At 40.1% G+C, this 27,652-nt stretch overlaps 1 protein-coding gene across 2 annotated transcripts in view; it reads left to right on the top strand.

The window, feature by feature from the left end:
* LOC147140931 (contactin-associated protein-like 5) overlaps positions 1-16,478 on the top strand; it is a 66,134-nt gene extending 49,656 nt beyond the window's left edge. Inside the window, exons 18-24 of one of the 2 annotated variants that reach the window (XM_086043512.1) lie at positions 2,234-2,473; positions 2,859-3,092; positions 5,675-5,808; positions 10,076-10,163; positions 11,832-12,050; positions 13,268-13,330; positions 14,294-16,478. In XM_086043512.1, coding sequence (XP_085899638.1) covers positions 2,234-2,473; positions 2,859-3,092; positions 5,675-5,808; positions 10,076-10,163; positions 11,832-12,050; positions 13,268-13,330; positions 14,294-14,490 — 1,175 coding nt within the window. In that variant the 3' untranslated portion in view covers positions 14,491-16,478. The remainder of the gene's footprint in view (positions 1-2,233; positions 2,474-2,858; positions 3,093-5,674; positions 5,809-10,075; positions 10,164-11,831; positions 12,051-13,267; positions 13,331-14,293) is intronic. The other variant, XM_086043513.1, reaches the window with a different exon arrangement.
* Positions 16,479-27,652: the final 11,174 nt, after the last annotated feature.

Consider the following 27,652-nt stretch of genomic DNA (forward strand, 5'->3'; position numbering starts at 1 on the left):
TCTTTGTTACTTAAAGCAGAAATCAACCCAAACATATATTTTTCAAGAATATGTTCCCAGCAGGCCCACTAGTTGGAACAGGGCATTCTGATTAATTTTGCGTTTGCGGAATATAAGTTAAGCAGCAAAATGCACTCGTTTTTAGCCATCTGTGGGTGGCCAATTTGTCTTCTGTCGACTGAAAATGACATCGCAACTGCTCACAACGACCAATCACGGCTGACTTGTTTCCCGAATCTGAGTTGTGATTGGTCGCTGTGAGCAGTTGTGATGTCATTTTCAGTCGACAGAAGACAAAATGTCCGCACTAGAGATGGCTAAAAATGAGCGGATTAACACTTATTCCACAAACGCAATATTTATCAAGAATGCCCTGTTTCAACTAGTGGGCTTGCATAGAACATATTCTTGAAAAAAAATATGTTTGTGTTGACATCCATTTTAACAATTGTAAATTGACTACTCAGTTATGTGCAACTGTAATGTATTTGTGTAACCCATTGCCATGAAAATGGGTTCCGCCTAAACCACCTCGGTGGAAATGAGTCATTAATGTTTAATGTGTACATTCATTAGCTTAGCTTTATTAGCTCCTGACAATGTCTTTGAGCGACTGCAAAATATTAATATACCCTTAGCAATGGAAATGCTTGTATATGTGTACTGTGCCATACAGAACTGAACTGAACTGAACGCCTAGGTGGAAATGGGGCATTATATTTTAGTCCCTGTGTTGGTTAGCTTAGCTCCATTATCTCCCTAACCACAGAACAAATAAGAAAATGCCCCAGTCAGCACGACGCGCTAATAAACTTCCCGATGTGATTTATTCTTGCGAGGCTCCTAAAATAATCGTAAATGGAGCCACCTGAAACACAGGGGGTCATTAATCAGTCCGTCATGTAATTAGCCATTAAAGAGCTACGACAAAACTTCATCAATACAACCACCACTTTATCACCGCTTCAGCCCTGACGCTGTTTGTCCATCTTCACAGAGCTCAATCTATCGTTTAAATTTTATTGTTGTGCAAATCTCATCACGGAAGTCACTTCATTTCCGTCAACAAGCCAGCAAACAACAAGTGAGCAGATTGCATCAAGAAGCGGCAGGAAATATTGATTTTAGCCAGTAATGTGCTCAACGTGTTTACTTGAGCACTCCGGTGGATTTGTTTTCCGGAGAGGATATGAAGCATCATTATTCACGGCCACCCTTGATCCCAGAGATTACGTGAGAGTGGGAAAGCTTTGGTATAACCGGAGTGTTATATCTCCCACCATAAATTCCCCTAATGTTACGTAGGTTAGAATGAAATTCAAATAATTCTTCCTAAAGTTGCACCAGTTAAAAGTAATTGATTCTTATACTGTAAGACTATTGTAATTATCCTAGAACTTGCTTTGATTGAAATAAGACTACCGTAAATCCCCTATAGTTGTGCAGGTTGGAATAAAACTACAGTTTAAAAGAAAAACACAGCTCAAATTAAAATATAACTGCTGTCTATCTTCCAGAAATTGCACAGGCTAAAACAAGACTGCTGTAAATCCCCTTAAAATTTTGCACGTTAAAATTTGCACGGTTAAAAAAAAAAAGTGAAGTCAAATGCAACTACCATACCTCCCTCTCACAATTTTCTGGTTGAAGTAAGACTACCGTAAATCCCTCAAAACTTGCAGAGGTTAAAATAAGACTACCCTGTAAACTCCATCCCCTTGGTTAAAAGAAAGCAAGTGCAAAAAAAAATAAAAAATGGTGAGTCAGGTTACAATAAGACTATGGAACGTCTGTCAGAGGTTGCACAGGTTAAAATTACACGAACGTAAAAACCTAAGATTGCACAGGTTACAATAAGAAAACTTTTGAAAAAAAATAGTACATGTTAAATTAAGTAAATCCCAAAAACCTTGCACAGGTTGGAGTAAGATAACAGTAAGAATTATAAAAGGTAAAAATTTAAGTACAGTAAATATCCCAAAAGCTCAACAGGTTAAAACAAGACCAACATAAATACCCCAAAAGTTGCAGAAGTTAAAATAAAAGTACCGTAAAACTCAGAACGTAATGCAGGTTAAAATATGACCCCTGTAAATCCTCCAAAGGTTGCACAGGTTAAAATAAGATCATGAATTCGGTTGAAATAAGAGCATAAATCATATTAAAATCCCCAAAATAGAGAAATCATAAACATTTGTCAAAATAATCAAACAATGATGATATGCATATATAGGGGGGACGGCGTCCCGCCAGAAGGGTTTCCGTGGTTGCATCCGCTCCCTGCAGCTCAACGGCGCCACCTTGGACCTGGAGGAGAGGGCGCGCATCACACCCGGCGTCCAGCCCAGCTGCCCGGGTCACTGCGAGAGCTACGGAACGCTATGCCACAACCATGGCCGCTGCATGGAGAGGAACAACGGATTCCACTGTGACTGCGAGCAGTCGGCCTACGACGGTGTCTTCTGTCATGCAGGTGAGCGTGATGTTAATTTGCTTTCGACGGGAACACGAAACGTTAATTGAACTGCTCTCATTTGGGGACATTGATAAATATAGCTGTGTGTCATCTGCATAGCTATGATAGCCAACATTGGAGCTCAAAGCATCTGACTCATGGATAACATAAGTGGTCTAAGGATTGACTCTTGAGGGACCCCACATATCATGGCCATTTGATCAGACTCGAAACTTCCAATGGTCATAAATTAACTCATTTCCTTCAAGTAGGACCTTAACCATTTTAGGACTGTTACAATTAATCCTACCCAAGTTCCCAGCCTGCTCAACAGTATATTATGATCAAATGTATCAAACGCCGCTCTGAGAAGAGTGACACTAAACCTGCGTCCTCCCCCCAGAGCTGTCGGCTGTCTTCAAGCCGACAACATCCGTCCGTTACGCCTTCCAGTTGGAGGCCTCTGAGTGGGGCGGCGGGAACGTCAGTGCGAAGCTACCATCCTCCATCTTGTCCGAAGTGAGCCTGAGAGCAGAGAATGTGTCGCTGAGCTTCCGAACTAGCCAAAGTCCTGCACTGCTGCTCTACGTGTCCTCATACCAGCGGGAGTACTTGGCACTGCTCATCAACAAGCATGGTGAGGAACGTCCTGGAGAAAATGTATTTTAGGTGTCCCCAACATGACCTCCCAGAAGTCACCCAGTTGCACCCCAAGGAAAGTTAGAACAAATTATCAGTCCACCAGTTCCACCTATAAACACAACATTTGTGGATGCGTCTATCATAACGAGATGCACGAAAAGTCTCAAGAATTCATATATGAGATTGAACAGCAAGATTTTTGTTCGAAGCAGCCAATTCACATGCAGTTGCACCCACTGGAAAATTTGAAAAATCATGCCCTGACACCAGTGTCACCAATCAACACAAAATTGGGAAGACATGTTGATCATAGCAAGACGCATAAAAAAGGCTCAAGGAACCAATGCCTGTAATTGGAATTGGAAGTCAACCATTTTGGTTTGAAGCACCCATCTCTGACTCAGTTCCAGACCCTAGAACAGGGATGGAACACACCACACCACATTCTGAGTGGCCCCTCAATTACCTTTCAACCCCCAACCCTACGCCCACCGCCACTGGCCCCCCCCCCATATTTATAAAAATGTTTCCTCCACCCCACACAGTGGACCCCGACATACTGGGGATTTTTTTTCTCAAAATGTTATTTTTTTTATATATATATTTTTTTATATTTGATGCCTTGGGGTGGGGTTCTCAGGGAGCCAAATCACTATTGGGGGTTTATCAATGTTTTTTTAAGAATTTCTTGGGTTTATAATAAATAAATAATTAAATAAATAAATAAATAAATTCCCCAATTTTCCCAATGCTTTTCAATGGGCAGCAATTATGTACAGATTTTTGTTATTCGCAGGCCGTATTTTGTTCACATTTAAAATAATAGACATTGTCTGTTTAGGAAGTGTGGTCTTATGTGGCCCCCCAGTAGTGCTGGTTAAAAATTGGGGCTCCCTCCATCATTTAAATTGCCAATCCCTGCCGTAGAAGGTAATAAAAAAAAAAAATCAGCCCCTGTTACCAGTTTCATCCATCATCACGAACATGAAAATGAATTTGGGCGTTTGGTTTGAAGCATCCATCTTGTACTCAGTAGCAACCCCTGGAAAGTTAGAAAATTAGCCCCCAACACCTGTTTCGCAGATCAGCACCAAACTTGGTAGGATTAATTTTGAAGAACGCATGAAAAAATCTTAACACCCCATGCATGAAAGTGAAGATGACGCTGTCCATTTCGGTTTAAAGCAGCCATTTCACACTCAGCCACACCACCTGGAAAGTTAGGAGAGAAAAAAATACCCCCTGACACCTGTTTCTCCAATCAACACATAATTGGGTGCATATGTCTATCATAACTGAAAGCACAAAAAAGTCTCAAGGACCCATGCCTAAAATTGAATGGGAAGTCAGCCAATATTGTTTGAAACAGCCATATTGGGCACATTCCAAGGCTTGGATTTAAACAGATTACGAAGAGGACGTTGACATGCTTGAGAAATGGGTGATGTTAAATTGCCAAGCTTTTTTGCCTGTCATGTAATGTGGTTAGAGCATGGCATCAAAGTTTGACGATTTGCAAAAACAAACAAAACGAAATCAATCTCAGTTCCTCACCTTTCATTTTTTGTCTCAGACGCTCATCTTTACTACATCCCGACTTATCGACCAAAACCATCGTCTTCACCTGATGGTGACACCCCCCCACCTCTCCTCCTTTTCTTTCACTATGGCAATCCTATCAAGCTCTGTCAGTCGCTTCCTCCTCCGGCCGCAGTTATCCTGTCAGCCTCTGTTGCTTTTTTAATCGCTCCAGCTGCGCCCGTTATTAGCTTTTTAGCCTGGGCTGGGAGGAGGAAAAGTCCACGGGTGTCATTAGTGAGACATGACCAGCGTTTTTCAACGGAAGGTCACAATAAAACTCTCACGTAACTTTGTCCACTCTTTTTGTTACACGGCCGCAACGTGGTTGATCCTAAATGTCTCCTCTTTTGCATTCTGAGATGCTGCAGCACAATAGCACAACGAGATTAGCGATTAGCTAACAGGATAAAGCGAGGTGTCCATTAATCCCTCAAGTTTCAACCTCGGCGGAGGTCTTCACTTAACTGGGTGCGATTCCCGTTTGTCTTTTTTCGAGCAGAGTCTCATCAATTGCTACTAAAATAGCTCTAAATGCTAACGTTGCATGCTAAATAGGCTATTAAAATCTTGGCGGGGCTCTTTGGGTGGTGTATTGTTTCATCCACTTGCTGTTATAAAAATAACCTCCCAGCCCAGCGCTGTTCTTTACGGGATTAATTAGCGTGTTTGAAAGCGGCTCTAAATAGTCCGTGTGAAGGACAATGTGTTTTATCCCTGTGCTGCCTCAAAGACCTCCGTACGTCTCCTCTTAACGCCGGTGTAATATTAGCAAAATTAATTACTGTTATTGATAGGCAATGAGCACTAATCCTCTTTAATACGCAAAGCTCCTCATTGAAATTCAACACTCGGATGAAAGATGCAACTTTGTAATATTAAAAAGGGATGCCTGGGCAAGATAAGAAATGTGAAAAGGTTTGAATTGTGTGTGTGTGTGTGTGTGTGTGGGGGGGTGTGTGTGTGTGTGGTTGGGGGTGTGTGTGCGTGTGCGTGCAGATAAGATGGAAGTGCGTTACAAACTCCATGGCAGCAAGGAAGCTGAAGTGTTGAGGAGCCAAGCCAAGGGTTTAGCCGATGGTCGTCTGCATACGGTGGCCGTCAGCAGAGTGATGGATGCCGTGTCTCTGCAGGTAACACAAAACAATCAAATAAAACATACAAAAAAATTAACTCAGTAGCTCATTAGTTGGTTTTAAAACAATTAACCCCTGACAACAGTTTCTCCGATTGACATAAAACTTGGTGGAAATCTTAACAGGATGCATGAACAAGTCAAGAACCCAGGCCTGAACCTGAACTGAAAGCCAGCCGTTTCGGTTTGAAGCAGCCGCTCCACCTAGAAAACAAAAGAAAAGATTAGCACCAAATTACTATTTTCTCTGATCAACAGAAAATCTGGTGGAAATGTTTATCATGAAAGGTAAAAAAAAATCTAAAGAACCTGTGCCTGAAATTGAACAGGAAGTCAGCCATTTTGGATTGAAGCAGCCATTTGCAAATGGCTGGAACCCCCTGGAAGGTTAGTAAAATGTAGTTTAGTCGGACTCGCCGACGGGCGCCCGTTTAAAATAAAAGGCAGACCGGCCTATAGACGGGTACTATTTTTTCCTTCCCGGAAAAAAAGACGAATGACGGACGACGGAAAGGTACCCACGCTGCACTCGGATGACGAATAACGGATGCTCAATTTTTTGTAAAATGCCCAGCTCTGTCCACTTAGCCGCACCCCCATGGAAGTTTGAAAAATTAGCCCCAATAGCCCCGACACCAGGACACACGTAAAAGCCTCAAGGACCCGTGCCACAAATTGAACAGGAAGTTGGCCGCTTTGGTATGAAGCAGCCATTTCGCAATTGGCACACCCCTTGGACATGAAATTGGGAGCATATGTCTTCCGTAATAGGATGCGCAAAAAAATCTTAATGAGCCATGAATGGGAAATCAGACATTTGAGTTTGAAACAAATTACAAAAAAAATGTTTATTCTAAACATCCTTTGAAGACGCAAACATGTAGCTGCCAAGTTGGCAAACTTGTCTTTATCAACAGTCAAGTCTTGTTTCATCATAATTGACTTAGTCGATCGCATTTTTGTCGAGTTATAATCTGCAGAAACGCGACCATCCCTCATCGACATGACAAAGTTGCATCAGGAACATGTGAAGAGCCTCTGATGAAATACTCATCATCTTCTTGGCACTCGATGATGTATAAAATCATCTCGCCGCCTAATTGTCAGAAAATGAAACTCAAGGTGACCTTCTCTCGCTACATTAACGTCTTTCCAATCACGTCTCCTGGGACATCAATCATATGCATTTAAAGCAACAAGTGAAAAACAGCTGCCACTCCAACATCGGGCGGATGCTACACTAGCTTGTAATAAGGACAAAAGTGTGTGTGTCGTTGCTATGACAACGCAGTATCTTTGCTATTGGTGGACCTGCCTGGACATTGTGTTAGCAGTAGGATCATCGCTTGTAATAAAACATACAGATGGGCCATTTTTTTGTAGGTGAGATTTGAAAAACTAATGTAAATTTTAAATCTGTAAAATATATTATTTAATAATTAAATCAACATTTTAATTGTACTATTGATCATATAATTACAGGTATTTCTTATCTAATAATGTAATTTTTTTTAGATTTGATTTAATAAAGTAAAAATGTATAGCTTAAGTTGTTTTTGTATTTTATTACTTAAAAAAATATTTAAATGTAAATATGGAATTTGTCATTTGTTTAATTTTAATAATGAAGTAAATCTCATTATAACCATTATTTATAGCCACAATTTAATTACAGACATGTTTTTTTATTTAATAATGTAATTATATCTACATTTTATTTAAAAAGGTAAAAAAATGTATTGTAAATTGCAGAGCTGGGCATCGCCTAACTGCTACCGAGTTCCCATCTTTATATTTAAACGTCGAGAACGGACTTAACCTGTCAAACGGAGATGCTGCAAACCTGACACGCAGCTAAGTAAGAAAAAAAAATAATTAAACAGTGTTGTGTACCTTGCCGTCCCACAGACGCAATGACATGTGCCTCATATTGTTTTCATTCCACAAATCACCACGCTGTGCGTGTGTGTGTGTGTAAGTTGTTTTTGTTTGATATTTTTTCTTTGTTTGGCAGCGTGTCCACTCGTGCGGCGCCTGCTTGTGACGTGAAATTATATTCTCCATTCCGATTGGCTGTCGCGATGAGGGACGAACTGGGACCACGTGGGTCGTTTAAATATGCAGAAGGGAAATCGGTGGCGGTTAGTCGATGCCCGGCTCTGATAAATTGTTCAGTATAGAATTTTTATGGAATACGATTAATTATTTTAAAAATTGTCTAATTACTTAATGAGGTAAATAAGTACATTTAAATATCCAATTTTAATAAAAAGGGAAATTATTGTAGCAAATTTCACAGGACTCCTGATATTAAGGACGTCCCAATGGACCAGCGTGCACAGCTCCCATGTTGAGTTAGCATTAGCCTTGTCGCTAACACCATTCATCAATGTTCAAACTTTCAAATGTAAAGACAACGCTTATACGACAACCCTGTATCGCTGGCTGTAGCGGGTTGTGTGGGTGGTGCGGTGGTGGTGTGCTAGCATTAGCATTAGCATTGTTGCTAGCACAATTGTTCCAAGTGCTTCTACAAACTTTAAATTGATCAGACAGTGCTTATCTGAGGACATGGTGCTGTGAGTAAAGTTTGGGATGCAAAAGATTGCTAAAACTAGCAATTTATGTCTGTCATTTCCCCCGTACAGTGCTACTTTATTTCAGGAAACACTTAAATCGCCTGCTTGACATGAAAGGAGCTCCAGGGGCTGACCAGCTGACTCGCCGGGTAGCCCGCCTGTTTGAAGAATGAACTTAAAAGATTTCTGCCAGGATTTAAGGCTTTTTGCCCAACAAACGACGTCGGACTTCCGAGCAGTGGGAGTCTACTACTCGCTGCCAAGAGTTAAAGGTTCACCGTCTGTCTGACAAGATTTACGACAGACATGGTTCACTTGGCAAAGGTTCAGCGCGAGATTCCAAAAAAAAAAAGAGTGGAGATGTTCCTTTTTTGACTTGCCAAACACTATTATGTTAAAGCCGAATGCTAAACAGGGCTGTAGAGTAGCCAGATGAGTGAATTACGTTCTGACAACAAGAAAACAAATACCCAGAGGTGGGCATTCTGTCAGACTGACTGATGGACAGACGGAGCGGTCATCAGCTCGTCTATGATGGACGCGTGTTTTGCTGACAATTGACGAATGACGGATCACCTTCTTAAAATGACAGATTGACAAATGGCGGAAGGGGGTTTTCATTCGTCAGTGTAATCGGCACTAGCCGTGTCCTGTCATTGACGGACCGTTAGTACGTCACTGGTGGACGTTTTTCTGACATTTTTTGGGGGCACCGACTGACAGACCAACGGACTTCTGACGGACTGACTGATGGACTGATACTTACAATTCAGTTCGTCTCGAAAAATGACGGACCGGCGAATGATGGACGGGTACACTGGCTGCTGATGGACGATGAATGACGGACCAGCAAAATTTAGTAAAATGGCCACCTCTCCAAATACCTATTTTACAGTACATGAAATAGCTCATGGATTTTTGAAAAGTCACCCCTCAAAGTCAGTTTCACTTAGCAACATGACATTTGGTCGGCGTGTCTATCATGAGGAGACTCACGAAATGAAGTCTATTACAAAGAGACAGAAGTCAACAGTTGAGGTTTGAAGCAGCCATTCTCTGAGTCATTTTGACCATTTCCCATGGGTGGACTCCTTCTTTAGATTTTATCTGCTGCCAAATTGAGCCCTATATTGAGCCTTGTATACTACACAGACGGCCAACCAACAGATTTGAGTTTTTGTCTTTGCATGCTGGTGAAGAATGACAGCTAAGTTTGATGGCCACCATAAAACAGGAACTAACAGGAACAGGAAGTCAAATCCAGAACTCAACCAAAACGCCCCGATGCTAGCAGAAATTGTAAGTTAGCAAAAGCCCCTACATTATAAAAGCAGTCAAGTGATATTTGACGCAAGTCAAACATCTGTAAAAGGTTTCTTTGAGTCTTTGCTGTCACGTGGCCTTAAAGGTTTAGCATTTTGATGTGGAAAAACTGCATTTCTCTCCTCTTCGGCCCTCATTAAAATCACCTCCAGTGGAGAACTTTGATTGAATGCTTTTCATGTGAGTTTCTAATTCTGTTGAAGCGCGTTCTACTCCCACGGTCGACTGCTGAGAGCAAGGTATTACTAAGCCCTCTCAGGACACTGCGAGGGGTACAAGTCGTCCTTATGTTGCTAACAGCTAATCAACAAAATCACTTTCCTCGCTCTTAACATCAAGCCCTATTGTGTTTCTCTTATCCAGATTGACCAAAGTACCAGAGAAGACTTCAATTTGACGTCCGACGGCGAATTCAATGCCATCAGGTCACTGTTTCTAGGCAAAGTGCAGGGTAGGTGCACAAAAGTGGAGTTGGAAATTCGGCCCCCAAAGCTGGTTTGACCTAGCATCATGTAATTTGGTTGACAAGTCTATCATTGTTAAATCCACAAACAAAAGTCTTAAGAACCCATACTTCAAAACATATTTTGGCCATTTCCAGGGGTCCTTCAAAGACAAACCCGTCCTACATATTTCGTACAATTACTTGAATCACGCACACTAAACTCAGGGGAGTGACTAATTTGCCAATTTGTCGCACTGACACACATACTTATTATAACGTGAGAACCTACAACCGCCGTGCAGATGCACACTTCATATATGGTCATGTCCCACTTTTTTTGGGTACTGTTTTTAAGGGACGGGCAGATCAATTTTGAACTCTCGTTATGCCTCAAAGACAAAAAGCCTGTCAATCAAACAAGTGGTCGGCTAAGGTCTAATGGTAACACTTACTAGTCAGAGGATGCCAGCGTGCTTTCCGCCAGTGTTTTAGCTGCTGGTGTCAAATCGTCACCGAGGAAAAGCGATGGGAAAGTAGATTTTCTGTCACGTCCTGCCAACCCTGCCATCCATCAGCTCCGCAAATGGAGGCGCAAACGTGGCGGGTGGCAGGGCCATGATGGAAGGTTTGGGCCTAGAAGAGCTTTTAGGCCACATGTGTCAGTCCCACAAAGTTGTGATGATGAAGGGGGTACAGTGAACCCCCGGCCATTTGCCATCCAACATTCGCAAACTATTCGGTAAAAAATAAGCAGAACCAATGGCTGAAAAATGCATCTGTTCGCGCCTAATCATGTATATTTTTCTGAATAAAAAAGTCCTAAAAAAAACGAGTATAAGAAAAAATGAATGAGAATACAAGAAAAGGTTGTATGAATAGGAGGAAAAAGTAATGTAAATGCAATAAACTGTCACAATTAAACATGAAAAATGTATTAGCATGCAAGAAAATGTTGCAATAATACAAAAATATCAAAATGTTATCAGAAAAGTCATAAGAATAGGAGAAAAAGTAAAAATAATTTGAGAAAAAAATAATAGTATATAAACATTTACAAGAATAGTAATGACAAAAAAGTTGCGTCATGAGAAAGAAGTAATACGCAAAGTCATGAAAATACAAGAAAATCGTTGAATATAATAGGAGACACGATTTGTAAGATTAGGAGACTTTTTGGCTATGAGTAGAAAAACTGAGAAACAAGTCGTAATAATTTGAGAAAAAGATCATAAGAATGCAATGAACAGTGGCAATATTCTGACATAAAAGTCATAAGATACGAGAATAAAGATGCAAAAATGTGAGAAAAAGTAGATTAAGTAGATTAGAGTAAAGAATTGGAGAAGAAATGTAAGAGTATGATAATGTCAGAAAAGTCATAAGATATGAGAAAAAGGTGACAGGAAATATGAGAAAAAGTCATACGAATTGGGGGCAAATTCATAATAGGAGAAAAAGCTGTCAGAATATGAGTAAAGTCCAGAGAACATCACAAAAAAGGTGTGGGAATTCAAAAAAAAATTGTAACGATAGACAAAAAATAAGCACAAGAATGCAAGAAAAAATTCATAAAAATAGGGTTATTAGGGATATTTTTGTATTATTACAGCAGGTAGTTGTTAGTTATTACTGTACATGCAAATCTCAACCGAATTGTCTCCTCACTCGTCACAGAGTCGGATGAAGTGGATCCAGATCTGGTCCGCTTGTCCTCGCTCGGCTTTAATGGCTGTCTGTCGGTGGTTCGCTTCAATTCCGTCAGCCCCCTCAAGGAGGCGTTGCTCCGGCCGCATGGCGGAACCGTGAACGTCGAGGGCCCACTGGTCCGCTCCAACTGCGGTTCACCGGCCGCGTCTAATCCTTACGCCGCGCACAACACCCCACACCTGTCAGGTAAGAGACTTTTCAGCTACCAGCTAATCATGCAAACGCTCACGGAATTTTGGGATCAATTCAAACTTGTCAACAACAGCAAATTTTAATCAAAGATGGCTTTGTGTGTCCCTAAACATATTTTTGATGTTGATTTCAAATATGTTTTTAATTTTCCCCTAACAAATCAGGTTTTAGGTTCAGTTTTTTTAACAACATATTTTCATTTTTTGTTTGACCTGGCATCATATGGATTTTACCACCATCTCTTGAAATTTATAGCTATGACCTTGCAGAAAACAATTTGACTTGTCTTAATTCATGAATATTACTAACTATATTACTGTATTCCATATATGATATTTATGATTATATTATTAGTGGAGTTGTGAGTGCTAGCTCTGGTGGCAGCGAACATAACAACCACCAGCAGTTTAGCAGGTAGTGACAATTTTTCATAAAGAAGGAAAAAAAAGCTCTTAATGCCACCCACAGAAGAAGTTTACTGTCAAACTAACATTGGACAAAGAAAAGCCCCATGGTGCGATAACAAATTATAAACCCTGAAAAAACTGATATTTGAACACAAGTATTAGCAACACATGCAGATAGGGCATATAACAATAATCACAAGTATACTTTATCCTCTACGAAGGACAAATATTATGGCAGCTTAGTTGCGACGTTCTTCTGTGTTTCATCATCAAATCTACGTATAGTATGTCTGTATGTCCCTGTACTGCCCCTGGTGGCCAAGGAACACAGCTCATCAAGAGCAGCACGATTCGCATTGAATTATCTTGATGCTGAAAATGTAATTCTTTACATTCTATCTAATGGTTATTAATACTCTTATGTTTTTATACGGGACCATACTGTAGAGTGCCATTTCAGTATTTGCGAATTGAATATTTATTATGTTTGATGTTGTATTGTCTGTCCCAGAATGCAATATCTGACATGGTTATGACAGCTGATGCTTGACTTTGGGTAGCTACTAATACAGCAGAAGAATGTTTGAATGAACGGATGGTTTTGAGATCACTGAAGTATTTCCGTTGTGCTGAGTGTTGAGCCCGCGTCACTGTGATCTGTCTAATTAATCTGTTTATTTTCCGCCTGGTCGCTTTGTGCCTCGTCAGACATCTGCGTTATGTCGCAGTCTGCTTTGCCCTAACTTTTCCTCCTTCTTCTGGTTTTCTTTCTCCTTCTCTTCTTCTGTTTTTCCTCTGCTCAAGACCCGTCAGGTTCTGGCCAGCCTTTAGTCAATGCCATGCGGACGGACTCTGCGCTCATTGGAGGTACCAAACATTTCTACTGGAATGTAAAAACAAATCTCATCTGGTGGGGTACTACCTCATCTGCCCCAAATGCCGCTATAATTACTTTTTCAAATCAAGTAATTCTCGTTTTTTTTATCTTTTTTATGATGGCTCTCCCCCTCGCACATAATATACAAGTACAATCTTTGTCTCGCAGTTATACAACTTTTTAAAATAAACTTATTTTGTACTCTACAGCTTTTCACACTTTTTCCACTTCAGTGTCACTCTAATACTCCTTTGCAGCATAAACAATTTTTGCTAGGCGGAATACATGAAACGCAATGAAAACTGAAAACGTTGCAGTTCTCACTCATTGTTTTGTATTAATAGTGAAATGTCGACCATATAGTGTAAAAAAAGAAAAAGAAAGAAAAGAAAAAACACAGGCTGGATTTGGCGGGGCACCATCTCATCTGCCCCAAATGTAGTCACAGCTACTTGAAAAAATTGGTATAAAATATAAAATGCGTCTTTATTGTTTTAGAAGTTCTTTTAACCTAGCAACTTTTTTTTTTTTTCATAATTGTACATTCCTCTTCCTCTTGTTGTTGCTAGGTAGAATTCATGAGCCTCAATTATCACTGCCCCATAGACAAATAAAAAGTTTGAAAATTCAGTCTGTATTGGTAATGTAATGCATATTGTGAAGTTACGACCTTTTATCATAATTTTGGCATTATAGTATATTTTAATCTTGAAGACTTTATTCTTTGCTGCACAACATTCCCATCATAATATGATAATATTTGCTTTCTTAATATTTGCTTACTAATGCACTGCCTCATTTGCCCTTAATGCAGTGGTACCCATTTTTTTTCCTCTTTCACTTATGCCTTACTCATTTCCCTTTCCCGTTGCAAGACAGGCCGAAGCAAAAAGATGGAATTTGAATTTTTTTTTTTTGATATGAAGAGCTATATGAATTCATTTTCCTGGCAGGCGTGATTGCGGTGATTATCTTCGTGACGGTGGCCGGCCTGGCCGTGGCCGCCAAGTTCCTGTACCGGCGGAAGGAGACGTACCGGAACCAGGAAGTGAAAAACAGCCAGCGGGAGGAAAGCCAGGACTTATCCTTCGAACGCCAGATGGACTCCCAGAATGCCTCAGGCCAGAACCCAAAGGAGTACTTCATTTAAAAACACGGCGAGGGAGCACATATACGGCAGAACTTGACGCCGCAATGGGACATGCTGGGTCACACGTGTAAATAGTTGTACACACGTGTAAATATTCAATGTCAATGGTGACCTTTTGTCTTTGTACAAACTTCCTGACGATTTTGAAATGATTTTTCAGTTTTTCAAATGGAGCACGGCGAGGAAACGTCACATGATCCGGATATTCCAGCATGTCCTCAAGTGGCCTATGTGGGTATCGCGGGCTGTAAGTGTACATGCCAAAGCAACAAGCAACAGAGAACCACACGGTCATTTTGTGGAAAAAGATGCAAAAGGATACAGGATGTGGTTAAAGGTGCACATAGAGACATTTATTTTATGGATAATTGTGATTCCACGCAACAAATTTCAACTCAAAAAACAAAATGTGTTCTATTCCGAACGTGTGTGCTATTCTTTTTCTCAAACATGTTTTGATTGAGATTAAATGTCAGATCAAGTCCTATGTGGAAAAGACACAATCTAGAAGAGAAATGTATTTTGTTGATGAATAGCGCTTAGTGGATTCCAATGCAATCAAAGAACAAAATGTGAGTTTCATTCTGGGTGTGTGTGCTATTACGTTTCTCAAACCTCTAACATTAGTATTCATTCAGATCAAATGAAAATCAAATGAACTACTGTTAAAGGAAAAAAAAAAGGATGAAAATCCTGATCTGATCGTAACCATGAACAAACATAAAATATGACACTCCACAATATTCCCCCACCCCCACCCCACCACTTTTGTTGCCTTGGCGGAATTCTAGCGATGTTGGTGAAAGACAATCCAATTGTCGCTTTGTCCTTGTCCTACTGAATTATTGATCCTATCCTATCAAGGTTGCCAATATGAGACAGGAAATCCAAAACACGTCTGTGAAATGTCTTTATTTCCTCAAAAGCTGGCTATTTCCTTTTTGTTTTTGTCATTTTTATTTCATGTTCCTCCCGCCCGCTGCGAGCTTGCTGCAGCTCGCTAAAAGTCCTCAGAGAGCTTTTGAAGCTTTGAAGCGTCTCAAAAGGAGGCCGCCGGCGTCTGTCGCCGCTGTGACGTCGCTTGTTTTCGCAAGAGCTCCTTTTGACGGCGACGAAAAAGACATCTCGGGCGCTCATGGACGTAATGAAGACGCGTTGCAGTGGAGCGAAGCCAACCTGATAGATGGCGCGGCAGCTGTTTGTCAAGCAGACGTTTTAATGAGGAAACTTTCAACAACTTCAAGGTGCATCGCCACATTTCATCTCTCTAGAACTTGTTCCCTTTTCTGCAGTTTTGATTTTTCTCCCTTCCTGCAGCTACTCAAGCAAAAAGGTAGAAAAGAAACAAAAGCGCTTGCCTGGCAGAAGGTCGTTTCAGACAAAGCAAATGAAGGCTCTTCTCAATCTGTGAATCAATCAATCATGTCCACCGTGTCAATATTTTCTTCACTTTTTCGCTTCCTGTAATCCCAATCTTTTTCTCTAAACTCATTTTCTTGTCAACTGTTGGATGCCTGTTGGTGTCCCAATACTTTTGTCAAATGTCCTGGAGTTGTCCCGATTAACTCCATATTTTCTCTTTTTTTTCACTTTTTCACTTCCTATAGGTATCCCAAAATTTTTGTCTACTTTTTCTTTTTCACATCTTCTCTGTGTCGTTATGTCCAAACTCCACATTTTCTTCACTTTTTTCATTTCCTGTGGATGTCCAAACACTGGTCCATCTTACATACTTGTCCCAATAATTTTGTCCACATTTTCTCACGCTCTGTACGAGTCCCAATAGCCTTTATCCAATTTTTCTTTTCACTTGCAATAGTTATCCCACTAATTTTGCCCTCAATTTCTTTTCACATCTTGTCACCGTCTCAATATTTTTGTTCCACACCTTCGTGCTGATCATGTTTGATGTTAATTTAATGATGTCAATGAGTTTGAGTCAGCTGCTATAATTATGTCCCAAAATATTTAAAGCCCAGTTTTTCCTTCTTGTTTTTTGTTTGTTGACACACTGTTTGATGGTATGAAAAAAGGTTTAAAAAATAACCACAACCCTCCTTTTCTTTTATTACCACTTATCACTTGCCACTAATATTACCCTTATCACTTTTGATAGCACCGCTACTGCTCAACAGATTCCAACGCAATCAAAGAACAAACTGTGCTTTTGATCCTGGCTGTGTGTGCTATTAAGTTTAGTCATTAGTCGCACTCGCCGAATGGACCGCCTTTTAAAATTAGAGGCGGACTGGCCTAAAGACGGGTACAATTTTTTTTCCCCCCCAGAAAAAAAAAGCAAATGGCGGACAACGTAAGGGTACCCACACTGCAGACGGATGACGAATGGCGGACGCTCAATTTTTAGTAAAATGCCCAGCTCTGCTAAATGCTAAAAACATCGGTACTGACCTCCGCATGTGCAATTGTGCGCAACTGTACACATTTAAGGGCATGCGGAAGTCAATACCCTGTGGCATTATGGGAATTTTTTATTTTATTTTTAGAATTTAGCCTACGTTTTAGCAATGCATTCGAACTACTTTGCAATATGTTCTAACAAGTCAACTTTACGAAATACGTTCGAATGACTTTGCCACATATATTCGAACGACTTTACCAGAACATTTGAACGACTTTGTCAACATGTTCGAATGACTTCGCAATACGTTCGGACAACTTTACAAACTCGTTTAACCGACTTTGCAGTACGTTCGAATGACGTAGCCCTGTCAAAAATGTTTACTCGGGGGGGGGGGGGCGCTCGAGCGTAGTAATGGAGTAGACCTGTTTTCACGAGGCTCTGTGGCGGTCTTCTAATTTATTTTTTTTTGCTACACGTACAAATTGTCTTTTTGCCCACTACACGCCAGAACTGTTTTTAAGAGAGATCCTGCTATTTTTCAAGCATGGGACCAAAGAAGGACGACGGAAAATCGGCACATTCTGCTGCCTCGCCGAGTGCTAGCATTGAAGCTAAACTAACTGCTATCAACAAGTATGGCGCAGAGCTAGCTAAAGTCTCAACGCAGGTGGAGTAATTGAGAACGTCGATGGAAGATCGCTTATACACGGTCGATAATCACTTGCGTACGCTGCAGAGTGAATTCGGTCGGACTGCACGACGTTTGGTCGATATGGATGTGGCTTTTTCTGATGCAGACGTTCGCGTTACAACGCTGGAAGCTAGCTGCCGTGAGCTTCAAGCAGATAATGGCAAACTTAAAGATAAACTAAATGACTTGGAAGGACGCTCGCGACGGCTGAATATCAGGATCGTTGGAATCAAAGAGGGCGAGGAGAAGGGCGATCCTACAGAGTTTGTGACACAACTTCTGCGCGAACTGATTGGCCCCAACAACTTTAAGAAGCCCATCAAAATCGACCGTGCTCATCGCCGCTTCGGACCCAGGCCTCCCGACACTCAGCGCCCGCGCGTGATCGTTGCTCGAGTCCACAACGATCGCGACGTGATCGACATTCTCCGACTCAGCAGGCAGCAGGCTCCGCTCCACTATCACGGCGACAAAAAAGTTCATCTTCCCGGATTTCACGGCGGAGCTCTCATCGCGGCGTCGAGCCTTCAACAATGTTAAGAGGAAGCTTACCGACGCTGGCGCTAAATGTTCTCTCCGGTATCCAGCCAGACTTCAAGTCATGTACAAGGATGAAGTTAAAATCTTTAACACACCGGCGGATGCTGAGAGGTTTGCAAACTCCATGGCTGTCAACGCATAGCCAGTGGAGTGCATATTGCTTTATTTTGAATTTACGGGTGGGGTAGTGCGTGCTGCTTTTATAATATGGTGCTTTAATCTACCGCACCGTCCGTCCCTGTAGGGCATACTGAAATTAAGATATATTTGTTCCCTTCACGAGTGTAGCTTTACATCTGGAATATACGTTCTACATTAGAAGACTGCACGGTTTTGTTGATGGAAGCAATGCGTAGGTGGTATCAAGCAGAAGTGGACTCGACCTGCAACCTCTGGGGACTGATCTGTGGACTCTGCTCCTCTCATTCTGGACGTTGGACTTTTCCTGACTTTTATTTTGTGGACTGTACGTGTTAAGTTGATTACGTTACGTGAATATATTTTCGCACTGGCAGTGTTTGTTTGTGTTATGTTCGCATAAAAACTAACTAAAAAAAAAAAAAAGTAAAAAAAAAAAAAAAAAAGCTTATCATTTTAAGGCACTGAACATACTTAAAACATTAGTTTGGACAAACTAACAGTGCTTCATTTAGCAAATTTCTGAATTCTTGTGAGAACACATTGCACCAGTGAGGAAAATAAATGTCATTATCATTATCTATATATATATATATATATTATTTAAAAAAAAAAAGTTTACTCCATATAGGCAGTTCCCCACTCCTGTAGATTCCCCCCAAAAAAGTGTTACTAAAGTGTTATTATTCATCTCAAACGCTTGCGAGATGGAGATCAAGAAGAAAAAGAAAAAAAAAAAACTGATGATGTCCTACATCCAATCTGCTCCGATAGCATCACTTATAATGCCTGAACACACCAGTGGGCTAGTTGGCATTGTATTGGGGCGGGGGTTTAGGGGTGCGGGGTGGGGATGGTGTGAATAATCTCTCTGCATTCCCATCTGAATTCTTGCAACGCAAACAGCTTGCGCGCGGATGCAACAGAAGCAGCAGTGCCGTGAACAGAACGAGACGCCCCCGTGGGCCTGCTAAGTTGCGCTCTCATCTTGCGTGTCGCCTTTAATCCCACGCTGCCATTCGCACAGTGGGGATTGGGGGGGTACGAGGAGGGGGTGGGCGTACACTCTCATCAATTCCGTCAGCCTTGAAAGTAAAACGAGAGAGCTTTGGGTAAAGATAGCGTCTGCTACTTTGTGAGGAGAGACATTTTGGTAAATACCAATTGATTGTCCTGGAATGACAGTTGAGTAATGGGCTGAGTCGTAAATTCTTGGATGGATAACGTCAGCTCTTTTCGATTTGAACGCTACAATCGGAAATGATTATTTAGGGTTGCAGTCAGGCTTTGTGTCATGGAAACGTTCACATTGGGTATCGAATAACTGGTTTCTGGGTGTTTTTGTACCTTTGAAAGTGAATCGATTGTCCGACCTCTCTGCAAAGATAATAAACCGTGCAAGTAAATGTGTCCCAAATCCTTGTTTCCGGTATTCTCGATCTCAACCACTAATTTGTGTCTACAACAGTCGGTTGAGGGTTAGTGTACATTTTTGTCAAAGAGTCGGGGTTACAGACTTGTTGCATTAGTTTTCATCTAAGGGTTGGTCTTAAGGCAGGCAGGGCTGCCCAAGTCAAGAGCCCCTATCCTGATTATTTGAATCAGGTGTGCTGTTGGAGGGAGTCATCTAAAACAGGCTGGATAGGGGCTCTCGACGACCGGACTCGGGCGCCCCTGGTTTTTGGTCATCTTAGTATAACATAGAGCTGGGCGATATGACTGAAAAGTATATCACGATCGATATATATTGTTTTTTTTAATCTTTTTTTAAGTATTGAAAATAATGACCCCAAGAAAAATTCATTTCGGTTATTTTATTTTAACATAATACTTGACCTTGCTGGTGTCACCAGCAAGAGCAAAACAGCAGCAAAACCTTATAGTCAAGCTTCAAACACCTGACTCGGTCACTGGGTAAATTACCCGCTCTACCAGCTGACACCAGCAAGCGCGGCACAACAAAACAATGCTGGTCTTTGCTGGATTTTTTGCAGGCGAGCAACACAACAACATCCCGAGTTGCAAACAAACTCACAAAAGGGTGACCATGAAAACCTCCCCCAAAACATCAGGCACGTCGACCCAACAGCCAAGACATTCAAGTTCAGTCATGAATGAAGCGGAGACACTTTTCTATGACCTCCTGCAGGGCCAGCCCGCCGTGCGCGGGACAAATTGTCGTAATTACGACAATCGTCTCAGCAGACGCTCAGATTACAAACTCCGGGTGGTGGGCTTTGTCATTAGAGGAGGCCCGCTATGAGAGGAGATGTATTTTCTTGACCTCCCGCAGGGTGCAGCGACGCAAGTCGCCCGATGCTGCCTTTGACACCGTCGCTCGTCAAATAGCATGCTAACAAATAATAGCAAACAACAGTGCGTTGGGGTAGTGAATACAAGTAAAAATGGGGATTACCTTTTCTTACCATGCCGATGATGAGGAGATTGTCACAAACCTGGAAAGTGAATTCTGAGCTTAGTCGTTGAAGGTAATTACTGAAAATGCGCAAAGACTGACAACTTTGTCGTATTGAGTTGTGGAGATGGCGTGGCCGCTTTCGAGCGCCTCATTGTTTGCTGCCAGTGCACGCACAGTAATAAGAATAAGAAGGCCATTATTGATCCCACAGTGGGGACATTTTCATCGTTACGGCAGCAAAGATATAGGTCACACAGAGACGGCGGCATAATGTAGCCGTTAATGTATAACATTAACAGAAAACATTCATACATGAACTCTAACTCTAACCATGCCATTGCTTCAACTCAAGTGCAGTGGTACAGACCAGTCCACTTGTCAACAGTGACATTTCTCCAACTTTTTACACCAAGTTACACTCTCAAAAAATGATAAATAGGCCTAACTGTTCATCGAAAATGAGACGCAGGCTTTTTTTTTCCCTTGGAAGTAGATTTAACATTATTTTAAGACACTGCAACATAAATATGGAAAAACAAAAAACTGGAGTTAAATAGTGCAAATTAAAATGCATTTTACATAATTATAATGTATAATAATCATGAAAAATTGTTTCAAATTAGAAAAAGAGTTAAATACAACTGTATTGTACCTGAAAGTTAAATACAATTAATTGCACTTAACAAATACGGTGTACTGGATTACAAAATAGAAGCTTAAACCACTGTAACATAGTTTGAACATTGAATTCAGTGTTCTACTAGTAGCACTTGAAAAATTAGTGCATGACGCTGATTGTTTGTTCATGACATGTTTTTGGCTCAAGGAGACAGCCGAGCAGCTTGCAGCATCAGCTTGTATGCTTTTATTTTGAAGGCCTGACTTTAGCGCTGACAGGATGTTTAGGCTGAATGATCCCCCTGGGTTGTTGTTACCTGTGCTTGCATTGCGGCTGCCCTTCCGTCACAAAAGCGCACGGGAGTCTGCGCGATCAGAGTGTAAGGAGACCTGTGATGATGTTCAAACGCTACAATTTGCCACCACGCACAACCCGCTGCTGTGGTGGGCCCACAACGAGGGCGGGTTTCTCCGTTTGGCACCAGGAAGTCCCAGTTGAAAAAATGCTGAGCATTTTTTTTTTGCGTTGGGGTGGAAAGATCATCCACGCAACAGCAGCAAAGCGTCCACGCTCTCTGCTATGAAATCCTAACCCTAGTTTCAAACCCTACTTTGAAACCCTAACCTTAATTTGAAACCCTACTGTCTTACCACCTCCACAGGTTTTCAATAACTTGAGGTCAGGCAACTGAAATGGCCATATGGAAGGAGCTTGATTCTGTAGCTAGTCAATCAATTTTGCAATTTTCAGTATGAGAGTGTGCTTCTGGAATCAAAATTGAATTCATTTCAAGGCTTTCAATGCATCGTAACCAGGGGTACCAATAATTATGGAGGCAACTCTCTCACGTGTTGTGTCTGTGTGTTTTTCAGGAGACTTTAGAGGAGAGGAAGAAGTGACAGGACCTTTGTCCTTGACCCGATTTCTGACCCGGCTAATACCTGAAAACAATCCCTATTCCCTATTAATCTACCACTACCCAAACCTCAACTACTTTATAACAAAACAGTCTCAAGTAAGCTATTAACAGCGCACACGCTAAGAGAAAAAAGCAAATTTCCAGTCCAGACATAAAGGGTAAAATCAAACATTTGTTTTGAAAAAGGTGCGTCCTGGCACAACACACACACACACACACTCCCTGAGCAATCAATGTGGATGGCTGTGTTTTATCTCCACAAAAACATAAACGCATTCACATTCAGCGGAAGCTTGAGCCAAGCCACACGCTACGCCACTCGCCGCCGCTCTAATCCGGACAATCCGAACGTCATGCCTCGACGACTCCATGGTGACGGCCCCTGACGACTCTTTGGTTTTGGTAAAAAAAAAAAAGAAAAAAGAAAAAAGAATCCTAAAATCCTTCATTTGGGCATCCACGCGAATACAGAAGTGTGAAGAAAAGATGCTTCACTAGTAAACAATCACTCTCCAAAAGCAGGTGGTAGCATGCTAATGCTAGCATGCTAATGTTTCCATATAAACTGAAATGTGCTTGGTGAAGCAACATATGGCTCATTGCCCAGGTTATTTTTGTATGCCAAGTGAATAATTGTAAAATTTGTAAACCTGATAGCATAATTAACTGTCCTTTTTTAACATGTGGTCTGAAAATCATTTGAAAGTATCAATGTGCTCACTAAAAATTGTTTATATTCTTGTTTCCTGTCCGAAAACATTGAAATATGACTGCAAGTGACAATGCTATAGCCAACGTCTTATGTCATTTGGAAAGTAGTGCTTCGCTTTGTCACATTTGGAAGCCTTCCTTCCAAAATGGAATTCCTTGATTTGTATTTCTACACCCAACACTCCATAATGACAACGCGAATAAAAGTTTATAAATGTGTTTTTAAAAATACTAAAACTATTTTACATTTTTAATTTTCTTTTAAACTTTCATCAAAAAATCATTACACTACACCTAGAAAAGATTTCCTTATGTTACAGCCAATTACTCATACTACCACTGCTAATGATAATATTACTACTTTTGTTTTTAATTTTTTTAAATTATATGCCACGTTTCAAAATGTTATTTTGAATTGAATTTTTTTAGTTTACATTTTTATTTTTTATTTTAAACGTGCATTTTTTGTTGTCTTTTTCTTTTTTTATTTAACTGTTTGTAATCATTTTAATTTGTAGCATTTTTAAATTTAATTTTACTTTAATTTCTTTTCTTTTCTCTGGATCAAGTTTTACTTTTTATTACTTACCTAGGGTTAGGGTTAGGGTTAGGTCTCATCATGCGCAGTTTCAACATTAATACTGTGCTTGAATATAAGAAAACAATTTAGATGATTCAATTAAAATGTAATGCATCCAAAACTTGACGACAAATTGTACTGTACGTTAATGGAATTAATTTGATATGTAAAAATTGTTATAGATTAAACCGGTAGCAATTAAGAGCAAATGTATTGTATTTTAAAATTAAATACAACTGAAATGTCCTTTTAAAAAAAATAAAATAAAATGTAGTTTATGAAAAAATAAATAAAAAACAGCTGTATGCAAGCGGCTCTATTTGAATGGCTTTGATTGTATTTGTCAGTGCCATCAACCCACACTTGAAAGTGAGCCTTGCCTGTTCTGATTTGATTAGGCTTCGACGCTCGTGTTTAGTGGAAACCTTTCCAGCGTCCGGAAGCTTTGATGACATGTTGGCGAGCTATTATTACACAACGTCTCTGCAGCTTGCTGCTGTGCCGCAATGCATTAAACATCAGGTTAAAAAAAATACATTAGTGCTTACCTTGCCCGCATAAATAATACATTTGCAAATGGATGCATTTAAAGCCAGGTGTGTGGGTGCGTGTGTGCGTGTGTGGGTGCGTGCGTGTGGAGTGAAGCTGCCAACAAGATTTGGAGCAAAGAAGACCAGTTGCACACCTTGAATCAAGTGCTAATCCTCGTAGAGGTGAGGTGACGTGGCGTCAGGGAGTTGCTGTTGTTGCCGGGCAACCGGGATGAGGAGACAAGTGCGAGCCGGAAAAACAAAAGTTGTGACTTTTGTTTGGTTGTTTAGTTGATCCTTCAGTTCTTTTTTTAAGGGTATGTTTTTTTTCTCCACAGAAGAGGGTTTTATATTTTGTTTGATTTTTCAGTTTTCTGTTTTTACAGATGAGGTTCTTTCTTTTTCTTTTTGTTATGCGTATATGTATTATTACAGTATTAGTATTAATACTGTTGTTTTTTTTGGGGGGGGGGATAAATAAATGTATAACATTTATTATTTAATTATTTATTATTTACGTATTGTTGTTTTTTTCCATTTATTTTTTACTTTTATTTATATTTTGACTGGTGAGTTACACTGAAAAAATGCTGTGCATCATTTACTAAATTATATTTTGTCAAGTGGTTGCAAAAAATAAAGTAATCAGAAACCAGATACATTTTTTAAGCAGACTATACATCTACTTTAAAATGTATCCAGACACATTTTTTAAGCAGACTATACATCTATTTTAAAAATGTATCTGGATACAGATGATTTTATTTTTTGCAGCCACTTGACAGATTAAAATTGAGTAAATTCAACCATCATTTTTTCCAATGTATACGTTTTTTTTTTAACTTGTATTTTTTTATTAGTTTTTTTTGTACACTGCAAAAAAGCTTCTCACTTACTCACTTTTATTTCATCGATTGGTTGCACAAAATAAAATCATCTGGATATTTTTTTTAAGTTGACCATAAATCTCCTGCATAAATGTATCTGAATCCAGATGATTTTATTTTGTGCAACCACTTGAACAGAAGTAAGTAAACTCAACAGAACATTTTTTCAGTGTATTTATTTATTATATTTTTATTTCAATATTCGTGTATTTTTAATTTACTTTTGTTTTCTTGGGCTTTTTTTTTTTTTTTACTTTTGATTTCATTTTTTTTCTTTTGTATTTTATATGTATCTGTAATTTTAAGGACGAAGCTTTTCTGTTTTCTAGTTAGTTTTTCTCTATTTTTACATTTATCTTCTTTTTTTAAATAGAAAAATTAAAATGTTTTGTGTTTTGGTGAGCATGGGTTTAAAACATGACATTAACATCAGTTTAATGCTATAAAAGAGTTAGAGGTTTGATTTATGGTTTTACGTTTACATGTAAGACAACCATTTGTACTCACGTACACGTGTAGGTTATTCTCATGCACGTGCATACACACACGCTCGCACACGCGCACACACGCACACACACACTGGACCGATGGGTGTTTATGTACAATACATACAGATCATAACACACACAATCATAGGTCTCTATAGATTCATCAATAGAACAACAGAAATGCTATGCAAGGCATTATTCTATTTCAACTTTGATTTGATGACTACTGTCATCTACTGTACTGAACGTGTACATGACAATTGTATGTCCTTTCATGAAAGCTAAAGACAGGTTGCCTACTTTCATGTGGCCTTGTTGAGTTTTTCTGTCAAGTGCTCCTCAGCTCCTGATCAAAACTTTGTTTTTGTCCAAATTGAAGTCTTCTCTTTGTGTCAGCTAGCAGCCATAACAACATCATTATTGTCCTAACGTGCATTAGTACCTTTAAAAAATACATTTTATGCCTTTTCAGTTGCAATTGGGGTTTGCGGGGGGTGGAGGGGCGGGGGGGCTTCAGGTGCACTGTGCTGCGGGAATATTAATCACAGCCTTTTAGAAAAGCACTCAGGTGCCCTTTTGTTATGCCTCCGTTGCTGCTGCTGCCTGACATTTACATTTAGCACACTTAAAAGCTGCACTTAGTCACTTTGTCATACACACTCAAGCTTTTTATTCTTATGATTACTTTTACTTTGTTGTTTTGTGTCTGCTGCACTTAACTCTCATATTTCAGATAGATTAAAGAGGTTTTTTTTTAATTCAATCGATGAAAAGTGAGGGCGCGACAGCACAATGCAACATTGACTTGTCTTTTTGCGCCACCTAGCGGACACTTGCTTTTACAGCCTTTTTTTTTAATCTCTGATTTTGATTACTTTGACGCATTGCATGACGAAACATGAGGCCTATATTGGCCATTTGCAGCTTCTCTTGGATTATTTCAAGGGGGTGTACGTAGGTGCATCTTCAAAAGTTGGGAAAGTCTCTGATCGACGTCAAAATCTGCAATTTACGTAAATCACTTAATTTTCAATTTATAGCGTTTATTGGTTGTAAACACAAGTTGCTTTGCTTTAGCGAGTGTGTAAGTGAGGGGGTACGCAACATCTGTCATGAAATATTAGGGGGTGCACATGCACATTAATCAAAAGTCACTAATTTCCACTGCGTTTGTCCCTATTGCACTTTAATCTATTTTTTTTAGGCAGTCGAGGGTAGAGGGGGGTTAGAGTTAGGGTTCCCTTGAGTAGAATGAAGAGGGTGTATCCCTACAAACATTGGGGAAGACTGATTCACTGATTTTGGTTTGTGCATGGGAGTGGAGGGTTGCGCCAACTCCGTCAGAATGTTGGGTTGATGGATGGCTTCTAAAGTTAGGAAAGGCATATAGTTTAATTTGCAACATGACATTTTCATTTGCTATAGTAAACGTTCGTGGATGTTTTTTTAAAGGGTGTGCGCTGGGGAGAAGGGGTGTACCAACTCTTGAGTAGAATGGAGAAAGGGGATGTGTGCCTACAAAATTTGGGAAAGACTAATCTAGGAAATTAATTCAATGTCGTTAATGGGGTTTAATTTGCAGCATGATGCTTTTCTGTTATAAAGAGGTTTTGTTTTTCTTTTTCCCATGTGTGTTCGCTTTAAACAACTGGTTTAAAGCATAAAAAGTTTGGAAGAGACTTTTCCTTGACAAAATCGTCAGCTGTGAAACTTTCAGAAACCAGCGTTCCTTGTTTTTAAGGGTGCGTATATGGGAGAGTGGATGCACCGATTCGATTAAAGTATTATTAAAATTTTAAGTCTTCTTAAGATTGTCATAAGTTCCCACTCCTGCCTCATTATTTAGAAATCAGGTTTCATTGATGTTTTTCAAGGTTGATTGCGGGAGTGAGGAGATGCGCCGTCTGTCTGGATATATTATGGTTTGAAAAGTAGTGAAATACATTCTATGATACAAAGTCGATTGTGCTAATTTATTTTAAGCCTTTTAATTTGACATAAACAGGCTTTGTTTGACCTTTTTTATGGGTGTGTTCAAATTTGGGGGGGGGTGCACCAACTTGTTTAGGCTTTTAAAGTTTGGAAAAGACCCATGTGTTACAAAATTGCTAGACATTCCCACTCATGCTTCTATGTAACTTTATTTTAAAAATAAGCTTTTGTTGATGTTTTTCAAGGGTGTGCGCAGAAGTGAGGGGGTGCGCCAACTCTGGGAATCTATTCCACTAATGCTTGGGGAACCAAAAATCTAAAATATCAAGGCGGAGACAACCGGAAG

The sequence above is a fragment of the Filicampus tigris genome, chromosome 10 (assembly GCF_054856515.1).
Source record: "Filicampus tigris isolate MCC_2025a chromosome 10, RoL_Ftig_1.0, whole genome shotgun sequence".
Lineage (NCBI taxonomy): Eukaryota > Metazoa > Chordata > Actinopteri > Syngnathiformes > Syngnathidae > Filicampus > Filicampus tigris.